The sequence below is a fragment of the Glandiceps talaboti genome, chromosome 11 (assembly GCF_964340395.1).
Source record: "Glandiceps talaboti chromosome 11, keGlaTala1.1, whole genome shotgun sequence".
NCBI classification, from domain to species: domain Eukaryota; kingdom Metazoa; phylum Hemichordata; class Enteropneusta; family Spengelidae; genus Glandiceps; species Glandiceps talaboti.
This window is the reverse complement of record NC_135559.1, coordinates 8,187,853-8,201,081: the sequence shown is the minus strand read 5'-3', so window position 1 is coordinate 8,201,081 and position 13,229 is coordinate 8,187,853. Positions and strand designations below refer to the sequence as shown.

At 37.1% G+C, this 13,229-nt stretch overlaps 1 protein-coding gene across 1 annotated transcript; it reads right to left on the bottom strand.

The window, feature by feature from the left end:
• Window positions 1–4,574: 4,574 nt before the first annotated feature.
• Window positions 4,575–12,121, bottom strand: LOC144442761 (uncharacterized). Its single transcript, XM_078132134.1, has 4 exons — window positions 11,849–12,121; window positions 10,105–10,257; window positions 9,056–9,289; window positions 4,575–4,796 (listed from the first exon to the last, which is right to left on the bottom strand). The coding sequence occupies exons 1-4, from the start codon at window positions 12,119–12,121 to the stop codon at window positions 4,575–4,577; spliced, it is 882 nt and encodes a 293-aa protein (XP_077988260.1).
• Window positions 12,122–13,229: the final 1,108 nt, after the last annotated feature.

The following is a 13,229-nucleotide window of genomic DNA, read 5'->3' as shown; positions in this document are numbered from 1 at the left end:
ATTTTCATGGATTGAAAATGATTTTTCATCAAAATTTGCCAGAAATACATGTACATACATTTTTAATGTGATGAATTTGGGCTAAGAATAACCGAATACGTTCAGTGCAAATGTACCATAACAAACATGCCTGCTACATCGGAGCTACCTCATGGTACTATGATTGTGATTCACATCCAAACGTGATCATTTAGGACATTAATTTTACAATGGAACCGTACCGGAGTAGTTATATCTAAAGAACATGTATAAATTTTAGGTTTTTGTTCATATATTCATCAATACAGTGTGAAAATTGTCGTGACATCGTACATGTACATTGTATGCAAACATGCATACTGTATTACGTATGCGGGAAGGCTTGGAAATTACCGGGTTGATTTACCCAGCCATAGAAACTACAAACATACCGTCTTCTACTTTAAGACGGTACTACATTTGCTGTTTTTGTTTCGGCTACCATTGTTATAATCAAGGCGATAAATGAGTTCATAAATGATGATTTATGAACCGATGGTTCCCAAAGAGCAACTCATGTGACACTCGGAAACTTTTGGCATATGTTTGAAACTGACATTCAAGCTCATCCTCCTGTTAGAACCTCGAAACAATACTCATTGCCAATCTGCTTCTTACTTGTCTGTGGCAATGATAGTCTTCCTGTTAGACATTCAGGCTTTCTTTTGATTTGATAAGCAAACAAAATTTGCTGTAAGAATGGAATGCCCAAACATCTAGCTAAAGTCATTTTTTGACTTGGCATTCCATTAAGATGATGTATGGCTGTGGGTTGGGCCATGTATGCATATATATGTTAATATATTCAGTGGATGCCTCTGCTGTAGGTTGAGGGGACTCATTATGACTATATGTAAAGTGAAAACATGTTTTTTTCAACATTAAAAATTCCTACAAACAATTAAATTCCTATTTCACATCCATTCAGCAAACTAGAATATACAGAAGTTTGTTCAAATCACCAATTTCCAAAACTTTAACATAATTGTAATATTAAACATGTAAGCCATTGTTAATATAATGCTGTTATCTTTTTTGTTGTTTCATGGAGTGGTTTGGTATCAGCTATGACAATGGTGTTGTTGGGATCAACAAAGATGAAAGGTACATCAACTTCTGTAAACTGAGATGCGGATCGTTAGCAGATGCACTATTAACCGATAATGAAGTTGACATCGATGGATTAGATAATTTTTGACTTGTGCAACTTTGTAGTAGTCTTTTACCTTATATTGTTACTTGTATGTACAAAGTCAAACACTAACCCAATACCACAACCTTTAAAATTGTTCTTTATAGGTCTCAAAACTAAATAATAATTTGAACCAGGCATAATTTTCCAATTGTCGATTTAATTCCTTCATTGCTTTTGGGTGTAGGCCTTTTACATTGTGTACCACCTGGTCAGACAAAATCAAAACCAGCCTACTGTAATTGTCTGTATTTGAAATGAGAGTGATCTGTAAATGTTTCACAGTTTTCATTGTGGTCTTGTATGTCCTGATTGCACGCAGGCATCAATATTGTCCAATCATAAAGAACCGAGCAACCCTGATGTAAAATATCATGAACACATCACAACATTTGATTCATTAATTTCATAGACTGTATACTTCAGTTCCAATACCATGGTTCATTATGAACGTCTTCTAATTCAAATTTACAAGTATAACTTAAGTGTATATTGAATCTAATAGTTTTCATTTGTATTGCTCATAATGACATCTGTAACATAAGCGTAGTGTCTTATATGGAATCTTCAAATTAATAAATTTCTCTTCCGCCATCCACAGACACAGACACAGAGAAAAGTCAGGTAGTGTGGGATTCGTCATTAATAAGATGTGTAAATTGTAATTTTTAAATTTTTGTTTCCTGATGCTTATTATGACACATTTTTAGCTCCGCTGTCTTTCAACTGTTTGTATTAAAATCTTCTCCAAACTGATGGGCTTTTAAAAAAATTTAAAACCATAAAGTGTTTCCTGAACATGTTTTCTAGCAAAGTAGCATTAGTGCTCAGACCACCATCGAGAACAGACTAGAAACACCATTGTAAATAAAACAACTAAAACTTTAAAGGGAACATCTCTTTGTGTTTGTTTGTTTGTTTGTTTGTGTGTGTGTGTGTGTGTGTGTGTGTGTGTGTGTGTGTGTGTGTGTGTGTGTGTGTGTGTGTGTGTGTGTGTGTGTGTGTGTGGAATGTTAATGCAAGAGTGTGGGTTGACTTGGTTCAAGTCCATGGATGTTTTGGAAATCCTTTTTATCGAATGTTGTGTGTTTATTGGTAACTTTTTGTCTATTTGTTCTATTTTTATTTGAGCTTGGTGACTACAATATACTGAGTGGTGTTAGAACATAATTCATATGATTGTGTCATTGCAGACGTGTGCAGTAAAACCCATATATCGCACCCCCACTCAACTAAATAAAAAGAAAACAAATAAATTATAGGTTACTTTATAAAATCCATGATCCTGAACCAATTCTAGAGTCCTTGTGTCATGCAGAGCATTTATAAGCTGTTCAACTATGCAGGAATTTCAGAAACTGTTAGGCAATTAAATCCTGCAGTTGACACTTCCCCTCTCAGCTTCAGGACAAGTCCTGCAGCTGACACACCCCTTTCAGCCTCAGGACAATTCCTGCAGCTGACACAGCCCTTTCAGCTGCAGGACAATTCCTGCATCTGACACACCCCTTTCAGCTTCAGGACAAGTCCTGCAACTGACACACCCCTTTTAGCTTCAGGACAAGTCCTGCAACTGACACACCCCTTTCAGCTTCAGGACCATTCCTGCATCTGACACACCCCTTTCAGCTTCAGGACAAGTCCTGCAGCTGACACACCCCTTTCAGCTTCAGGACAAGTCCTGCAACTGACACACCCCTTTCAGCTTCAGGACAATTCCTGCATCTGACACACACCTTTCAGCTTCAGGACAAGTCCTGCAACTGACACACCCCTTTCAGCCTCAGGACAATTCCTGCATCTGACACACCCCTTTCAGCTGCAGGACAATTCCTGCATCTGACAGTTGACCGACACCAGTCAGTGAAACATTTTATATTGTCCGGTAGAATTGAAGATTGGTGGAGGGGACAATGACTTTTTTGTTATTTCCTCAAAAAATGCCTGATTTGTGTGACAGGGAAGTGAAATTGAAATTCTAACTTGGGAATTTTAGATTACAACAACTGACCTGAGCGATTTTGTTTTAAACTGTGATAATCTTACAGCAATTATATTAATTTTTATAATTTCACTGGCAATATTTCACTCTTTTTATGCCAAGGTTAAAAATCTCTGTTCAGAATTACAAATACATTAATTTAGGTATGTGTATGATCAAGCTGACATTTTTTCATGTAGTTAAATGAATTGATATTTGCAGTTAAAATATGATGTACTTAACATTTTCAAGGTACAAACACTGAAGGAATATTCAAAAGCTGATCAACTGGATTTTACTTCAACAATTATTAAAAAATATTAGATTTTTTGCATTTTTTGCACTTTTTCCTACTACAATTGTGTGAAATACCAGGTTTTCGGAAATTGGAAAATTGTTTTCGGGCTGTTAGTAATATACACATGTCAGAAAGTGATGATGATGAATTAAGGAAGACTTATCAACATTTTTAAAATACCCGTTTTACAAGGTAACAAAAATACATATTATACAAAGTTACGTTTCAATTTTAGAAAATAAGGATAGATACATTTAAAAATTACACCAGGAAGTATCTATAAAAACTTCATGTCAAAAACTGATTGATCACAAGTCAAATATCAGCTTTTATATTGGTTTATTCCTCGCTGACTATTATACCTTTTAAGAAACTTAATAGCTGTTTTCGAAGAGGTTATGTCTGTGTCTCAGTCATGTTGTTTCTAATTAATAGACTCTCCCAACATGACGTCATAATACATAAACTTTCGACGAAAAGAACGCGACATTAAGCTTAGCAAACGGTATATAACACCACATTTAACGCGAAATTTACCTTCAAGTTGGAATTAAACTGCTTAAAGTTTTGCTGGTTTTGTTCAAAACCATTTCTCTGTTAAAATATTATTAAAAAAATCAAAGGTCACCATGCACATTTTTGATAAAAGATAAAAATATCAATTTTTACTCATTTTGAAATCCAATATGGCGACCGAATACTGTGCTAACTCTATTCAAAACGACAGTGAACTACATATATATTCTATTATTTCAATTTGACAAACTTTCATACGGCAAAATTTGAAGAGATTTTAAGAACTTTTCAGTGAATTTCGTCTCCAAGGCAACACTCTACCTTAAAAATAACTAGATTATAAGAACAAAGGGTCAAAAGATGACTGTCTCACATGGAATTGTTTTTTAAAATTATTATTATGACTGTTTAGTTCAAATGAATTAATCAGTGCTCAGTCTAGAGTAAGATAGGTATCAGAACCGAAATTAAACAGATTTTCCCGCTGAAATCTAGATCTGGTCATATATTGGCGGGACGGGAAATGAAACTTTCGAATACAGACTTCCACTATGATGATCTAGGCGCCACTAGGACTGGGAACGTCTGATTTCGGCCTCGGTTCCAGTGAAGTATTTTGTTAACCATTCATCAACTGTGTCGACTATCCACGACACTGAAGCGACGGTGCTGTCCGAGTAGTCGTTCCCAATCAATAATAATTTGCCATTTTTGACGATGAAGTTGTTGTCTGGAAAAGATTCGTAGTGACCCGCGAATGTGCTATCCATGTCATCAACTACGAATCGAACCTGGATGGATTAAAGAAAAACCTAGTAATTACGACAGTTATTTAAAAGTTTTAAATTTAAAAAACACACAAGCAGTTTCAAGTTTCGTTTGAAAGCTCTGGTACTCCTAGAAGAAACAGACGAACGAAAAGAAATCAATACAAAAAAATAGACAATTGTTATCTGATGTGGACCATGGAAATAGCTCAGCGGAACTCGTCTTGTCCGTGACCTGTACATTTTTCTACATTTCAAAATCGATAATGAGACGCAACGAAGTGAATCAAAAGTACACACACACACACACACACAAACACACACACACACACACACACACACACACACACACACACAAATATGCATACACCTCTATATACGTAACTCAGTAAAGTGCTCAAAATAAAGAAAATAGTGAAGCAAATGTACTCAATCGCATACATACACACACACAGCAATATACACATGTATGAATACACATAACTCAATAATGAAAAGTGCTTATAATACAAGGACAGTACAGATGAAGTGGGAAGCAATACAAAAACAACAAAAAGCAAGAAATGTTACTGAAAACGCCCCAAAGAGAAACAATACCTAGCGACGCAAGGGTTGGAATGTGTTACTGTTATTTGATACTTATCAAAATGCAGAACTTTACAAGAAAACGACGAACGAGAAAGGTGATATTTGAGGAATGGGGCAGTATTGGTGAAAATCAAAACGCAGGAGAAAATGTTGTGACGATCAAAATAACAGTAAATATAAGTACTACCACATACCGGTGCGATACATATATAAACAGACAAGTAGATACACTGTAAATAAATAAATACACTACAGGAATATGCTATCAGACTTTCTTATATGGACGTTTAAGATATATTTCTGTGTTGGCTTTAAAGATTCCAATGTCTCGCATATTACAGGGTAAATCGTTCCATGATTTACATGCCGAATACTGGAAGCCTGAATGATGTCATTGACTACGCTTGGTATGAAACTTGACGAATGACCCAGCCTAGTATGGTTACATGATATACGAGGGTGGTGTCTCGTACGGATTGACAAGGACAGATGAGAAGGGGCTTCAGAAAAGGTCGATATTTCACTGTATATAATTTGTATCGCTGTAGAGTGAGTTACTCATACCTATGCACAGTGTCCTGAAAGTGTATCACTGAGAGGCAAAGTCCAAAATACTTTGACCTGGCTAGTGTTGTGCACTCGTTAATGTATTGGTTGACAAAGTGCCAAAATTGATTGACCTCTCGTGATAGTGTACGTGTATACATGAAAAGTTACCAATATCAATTTGTATCAGATCTGCCCTTACTCGTGTCCTAATCACGACACCGCATACATCATGTTTAAATAATGTAAATCATTGCGCATGAGACTTGATGTTTTCAGGATGGGGGGGGGGGGGGTAACTATGTGTCAGGTGATATACCGGGGATATGCTCCAAACACATCGCAGAAAAAGGAGACTCTTATTGATGACATATCAACTATATCCTCTACGATACATGCAGACGACAGTTGGTATGATGAAATAGCTAAAACTTGCTCAAAATAATTGTTTTTGAGAATTCTATTAAAAGTGCGCGTACTATACGCGTTAGTAGGAACTGTGAGTGTCGGCACTATACTAGCTGTTGCTTATCAGTGCCCGGTTATAGTATTGTTCCAGATCGGAGCGAGGCGACGACTTTAGTTTTAGATAAAACGTAGCAAAAAAAAGGCACGAACGACTGTCGACAGTATGAACACTTTGCTGGGGACACATACATTTTTTTATGAGCGAGGCAACATTAGAAGTAATTGGATATGAAATCCTTATCAAACCTGACCAGTCATCCCCACTTAGTGACACAATAGCAGCAAACATACATGTATGCGGTGTCGTGATTAGGACACGAGTAAGGGCAGATCTGATACAAATTGATATTGGTAACTTTTCATGTATACACGTACACTATCACGCGAGGTCAATCAATTTTGGCACTTTGTCAACCAATACATAGGTCATACCTCCAGCATCGAACACAACACGTAACAGTAAACAATGCAAAGTCTGCCTGTCACAGCCTAAACTTTGGAGTCCCACAGGGATCAGTTCTAGGTCCCATACTCTTTACCATGTATGTCGCACCCTTAGAGGATCTGATTTCACAACATAATCTAAACAGTATGATGTATGCTGATGACTCTCAACTTTACCAGATGATGAAACGATCACAACACATGAACACAGTCTCGCGTATTGAAGCATGCATTGCTGATATACGAACTTGGTATGCATCGAATAAATTAAAGCTAAATGACAGTAAAACAGAGATAATCCACTTCTCATCTCGATTCAGTAAAACCAATCCTGTACCATGTATCACAATTGGGGACAGCACTGTCAACACATCATCCACAACACGTGACCTTGGGGTTATACTTGACTCGGAACTTAGAATGACTTGTCATGTAAATAACATCTGCAGAGCAGCATCCCTAGCCATTCGAAAGATCGGCCAAATTAGAAAGTACCTCGACAATACCAGTACCGAAAGACTAATCCATGCATTTGTTACCTCTAGGCTGGATTATTGCAATTCCATCCTCTATGGATTACCAGACAAAGAGATCAACAAACTTCAACGTGTGCAGAACACAGCTGCTAGACTTGTTGCCAAACTACGCAAATATGATCATGTCTCACCAGTATTACATAATCTTCATTGGTTACCTGTACGTCAACGTATTGCATACAAAATCTTGCTCGTCACCTACAAGGCTGTCAACAAACTGTCACCATCCTACATCATTGAACTAATACCCATACACAAGCCAACACGTGCCCTACGTTCTAGTACTCATCTTACACTTGCCATTCCACGTGTTGCAACTACCACGTACGGAGATCGCGCCTTCTCTGTTGCCGGTCCTAAGTTATGGAACTCTCTCCCAATTCACATTAGGAGAGCGGTATCGATCGAAACATTCAAGTCCCAACTAAAGACATACTTGTTTACAAACTTTTAGAACATACTATACTTTTATATGCAGTAATCAATAAGTTTTGTTTTTTAGTGAATTTCAAGTTGTTGTTTTTAATAGTAATCAATAGTGAACGTCAAGTTTTTGGTTTTGGTTTTGATTTCTATGCAAATCAAGTTTTTTTTTTTTTTTTTTTTTTCAGTATTGTAAAGCGCATTGAGGCTGTTGCGTAATGCGCTGATAAGAATTTATTATTATTAAACACACAGTCAGATACTAATTTAGTATAAAGGACGATCGCACAATGTCGCACAAGCTCAATGAGCGAACAGCATTGTTCTGAACAACACCCCCCCCTCCCCATCCCATCCCCTCCCCCTCCCCGTTCACAAGTGCGACATCACACGTATATATATATATGATGTAAACCATGACATGATGCAAAATGTAGCGGTCACACCACTACGATCGGTACGTAAAAACAAAAAAAAAATACGGTAAAAACATGGTAAACATGAATTTCTAACCTCGTGAACCTGTTCACTGAGATGATGTTAAACACATAAAAATACTACCGGGAACCCAGCATTGTATATCACATTAGAAGCAATTATATAGTTATCAACTTATCAACATGTCAGTAGTAAATACAGAAGCTTTTATAAGTGAAGGCGTGAAAGTTTTCGAAATTGGGTCAAAAGTGCGAAAATGAAGTTCAGCCAGTCGCATTGATGCCAGACCCCCTCACTCCCCTAAACGAACGAAGTTCGCTTATTGAGCTTGTATGACATTGTGTGATTACAAAAAATAAAATGAAGACATGTAGACGTTGTTGAGTGTTAAAAGTTGTGTGACTTCACCAAAACTTCTGTGTATGTATTAGTACCTGACAGTGTGTGTGTGCTGCCATTGTGTCACTCAGTGGGGATAACTGGTCAGGTTTGATAGTGATCACATATCCAATTATTTCTAATGTTATCTCACTCATTAAAAAAAACGTGTCTCAGCGAAGTGTTCACACTGTTAGGCAAACTGTAGGAACTTGTCATTGTATACTGAAATGTTAGTTTGTTTGTACACTTAACTCTTGACTACATAAAAAAAACAGAGAGGCTAGGTTCAACGCGTTCGAAGGCAAAATATAGGAATAACGGTTATACCTTGGGCATTCTATGACACAATCTAATATTGGACTTCTAGCTGTGGTGCTCGAAGTTTTTTATGTAGAGATATAGAAAATTTCGCGTAAACTTTCAACGTCATATTCAGTTCTTATAACCTTATATACCAACCTTGTCTGCATCCTGTACATTTGTGCTGATGATATCCTCCTGGGGACACAACATAATCAGTTCCTTCGCGGCTTCCATCTTCTCCTTCAAGTTTATGTGTTGCTCAATATTGCTATGGCGATCAACTTTGAAGCCGTTACTTGGATGGGCTTCTTGTAGATATACAACAAGTAGTTCTATCTCTCCTTTGAACTTGTTGTACAAGTCACCGAGTCGACCGTTCGCTACCACGGCCTACAAAGAAAAAACCGACACGGATTATTTTAAAATTTGGTCGAATTCGAACTTGTTTTGTGTGTTAGCATGGATTCATGATGGGCGAATGGTTAGCGTGGCTTGCTTGGAATCTGCAGGTTGCAATTGCAGGTTCGAGGCCCGTCGCTGCCGTTTGCTTCTGAATGGCTAAAGTCCTTTGGCAAGATTTGAACCATGATTGTGCCTTAGTCAACCCAGCTGTATAATTCAGGACCTGGTAGGATAGAGGTTGCAATGTGAATGCTTTGCGCTTATAGAGGCTACAATGGATTGTATGCTCCCCAGGGAGTTGAGGAAGTGTAAAGGGGCGTTGTGCTGCCATTGATTTGTGCCAGCGGTAATAATTGTGAGCGCCTTCAGCTCTCAGGAAGAAAGGCTCATTATAGATCCGTATTATTATTATTATTATTATTATCTCTAAAATCAGAAGACAAAGGACCTAAGTGATTCAAAAGGAAACAAACTAACAAGTACTATTACCAAGAGTCTGTATCGTTTTTACTAGCAACACTATTGAATGTGTTATTTGTCTCAAATCTAACATAACTATAACCTATTTAAAACAGTCACTCACATAGCGGCACGGCTTACGTATACTGGCAACACAAACACTAACAGTTAAGTTAAGCCCGAGATCGATAAACACGAAAGAGAAGTAGGAAAGGGTGGACGGAGGTGAGGGGGATAGCTCCAACCATTGAAGTATAATCCCCACCTCCCAGACTCCAACCAACTCTAACAACCATGGTACCTACCGACAAGAAAGGTCAGGTTTTCGACGAGCCCAGTATTACCAGAGGCTTATTTTTGTCTTGGTGTAATTCAGAGATGAGATGTTTTTTCCCGTCATCCACTGATATCAACCCAACATCAGGGGCATCGTCACCCACGGATAATGGAGTCTTCCTATAATATTTCCATCCACTTAAACCAATAATATCTAAAATCTTTCAAGGAGAGAAACAAAAACACAATAATCAACATTTCTAATTGCTTGATTTTCATCAATGTTAAATCAATCAGGGACAAATTGTATTAAAAATCTCCACACTTTGAAATATGAAAGCTTGTTCTTAATCATTTTGAAATATTAAGAAGAAATGTGAGGATATGCTGTCTTGTTTTCACGGAAATTTTCAATCTTTTATTTTCCCATACTTAGTAACACAGTCGTCACAGCTTTATGAAGAATACCATGTCTTATCGACTTTTTACTCTCAAATAATGTTGAGGTGTAACCAGTGGGCAGATTTGTGGTTTTCATTAAAATTGTGTTGTTTCAAACCAGAAATTATGTTTGTAATAAAATTGTCCCTAAAACATTGCGGAGAGGGTGCTTAACTGTTCTTATGTGACCTTCCACTGGTGGCGAAGGATGTCTGCCCTCCTTCCCTCCCTCCCACGGGGTTTCAACTTGCTCGCCAGCGCACTGCCCACCCAATATTGTGAATGATTTACTTACTACCCATCAGGAAAACATTTGTGCTTTCCACTATAATACCAAAAAATTCATTTTGACGTCACAATATGCGTTTCCTTACATAATATAACAGAACTCTCCGCCACTCCCCCAACACAATTTCCCCTCTCACTGCCGGTATCAAAATCAGGACATCCCCGACGCAATTTGTGCTTGACAAGTGTGTTCCCTCCCGCTATTAAACGAAGCAAATTGCCCGCCCACTGAAAAATTTCGTACGACGGTACAGCTTTTTGCGAGATCTTCGTTGGCTGTACCCGGACTGTTTTCACGCTAGACTGTTGCTGTGTATATTGAATCAACTTTAACAAGACTTGAGCTTCAAAACTCCAATGTTATCCTTAGAAAGAAAACTGCTCTGACACTGTATACCGGATTTATTAGTAACCAGAATTTTATCAATAAATTAACATAAAAGTTGAACGCGTTCGATTAGTAACTATAGAATTTGATTCCAATCCACGCCACAACGACTCGCACTTGTCGGTGATTCTACTGTTCACAATATAAGTCAAAATGAAAGTCGAGATTGCTTTTCTCAATTTTTCAAAAGTACAAAATATAATCATAACATTCCCCAATATTTTTATTCTTTCATCTGGAAAATATTTGTGATCTAAGCTGTTTCGTACCACGCTTCTTCGACTTGAAGTGAACTCATTCTATTAATTTGGTTGAAAGAAGACAATTAATGTCGTACCATTGTTGTTGGTGCATGGCTCAGTGGTTAAACCACTTGACTCTTAAGTGTCACTGCGGTCGGGGGTCGAACCACACATTATGGGTTTGATTAAATTTATCGCAGCTGTAAGCAAGAAGAGGAGTCCTTCAGTTTGACGCTATCGGACAACGCAGGATTTCTCCAGCACAAACACTGAACCCTCCTCCTGTTATTGAGTAATAACCGTTTGGAAAGAAAGAAAGAAAGAAAGAAAGAAAGAAAGAAAGAAAGAAAGAAAGAAAGAAAGAAAGAAAGAAAGAAAGAAAGAAAAACAAACAAACAAACAAACAAACAAACAAACAAAGAAAAGGAAGGAAGAGAAGAAATTCCTACGTACCTCCTCATCCCCAGCGTATCTTCTCAAAATTTCACGATACAATTTAGTTTTCTTTGGAAAGTCTTCAGCAGTCAAGTTGTACTTAGCAAATGTTTCAACCCACAAGGAGAACACAGACTTAATAATCACCATCGCATCAATATCTTCATTTGAATCATTGTTGTCAGACTGTCTCTGGTCACATTCTCTGTTAATAGTCTCTTTTCCATCTTTTAAAATCTTCAATACCAGATCTCTGTCGTCAAAAAATGACTTCCCGCCTGGAGAAGCCATATCTACAATAAAGAAATGTGGAGAATATATATAACCGGCGGACATGAGATGATATCGAAAACACCAAATATAAATAACCATGTGTAATATATAAATATATCTTGATAATTCACACACACACACACACACACACACACACACACACACACATATATATATATATATACATATATATACATACATGAAATCAACGATCGTTTTGTGCTGTCTATAACACGGATACACATACGTGAACTTTCCCCACACATGCATGAAAACAAAAACAAAAAACAACACCAAGAAATTCAAAATCTATACCATGTTTTCCGAGCCTAACGTGCCATATATATATATATATATATATATATATATATATATATATATATATATATATATATATATATATATATATATATATATATATATATATATATATATATATATATATATATAATTATATTATGCATTTCGTAAAAACTATACCATGCTTACCGAGAAATGTTCCAAGTTCAACCGGGAGAACTGGTAGTTGGTATATCTTCGGCAGATTCAACGGATGACTCGTTAATGGCAAGGTTTGGAATTGCGAAACTACACTCTGTCTGCAGAACACTCCACATTGGTTTAAAGTCGCCAGTGTAAGCTTCTTCACTTATAAAGGTGCGGTAGTTTTCTTTCATGCCCACTTAAATATGTCAATGACGTAAAGTTTGATATTATCAGCAGAAATGTATGTGCCTTGTGCAAAATTTACAATAAATAAAGGTAATTAATATGTGACTGGTGACAAGTCATATGTACCACGATAACAAAATGTTTCCTTTTGTTTTGTTGATAATTGTAGCTTAATCCGAAAGAAAAGAGTTGACAAAACTCAATGTTTAGGTTTGACTTTGACAATTCCACTGCTTTGTTGATTTAGGGTGTTTTTTGTCGTGTGTGTAGGTAACTATTTCGATGACGGGTGTTTACTGCATCTCTGTGTGTCTGTTAGTTCAACGCGCTTTGTCCCAAGCATACAAAGCTGCCTATAACAATTTCGTCATGTGAACTGTCACCTATAAGTGAACTTTCCCTTACTTTTATGTAGGTGAAATGAACGATCGTGTTGTGCTTTCTATAACAAGGT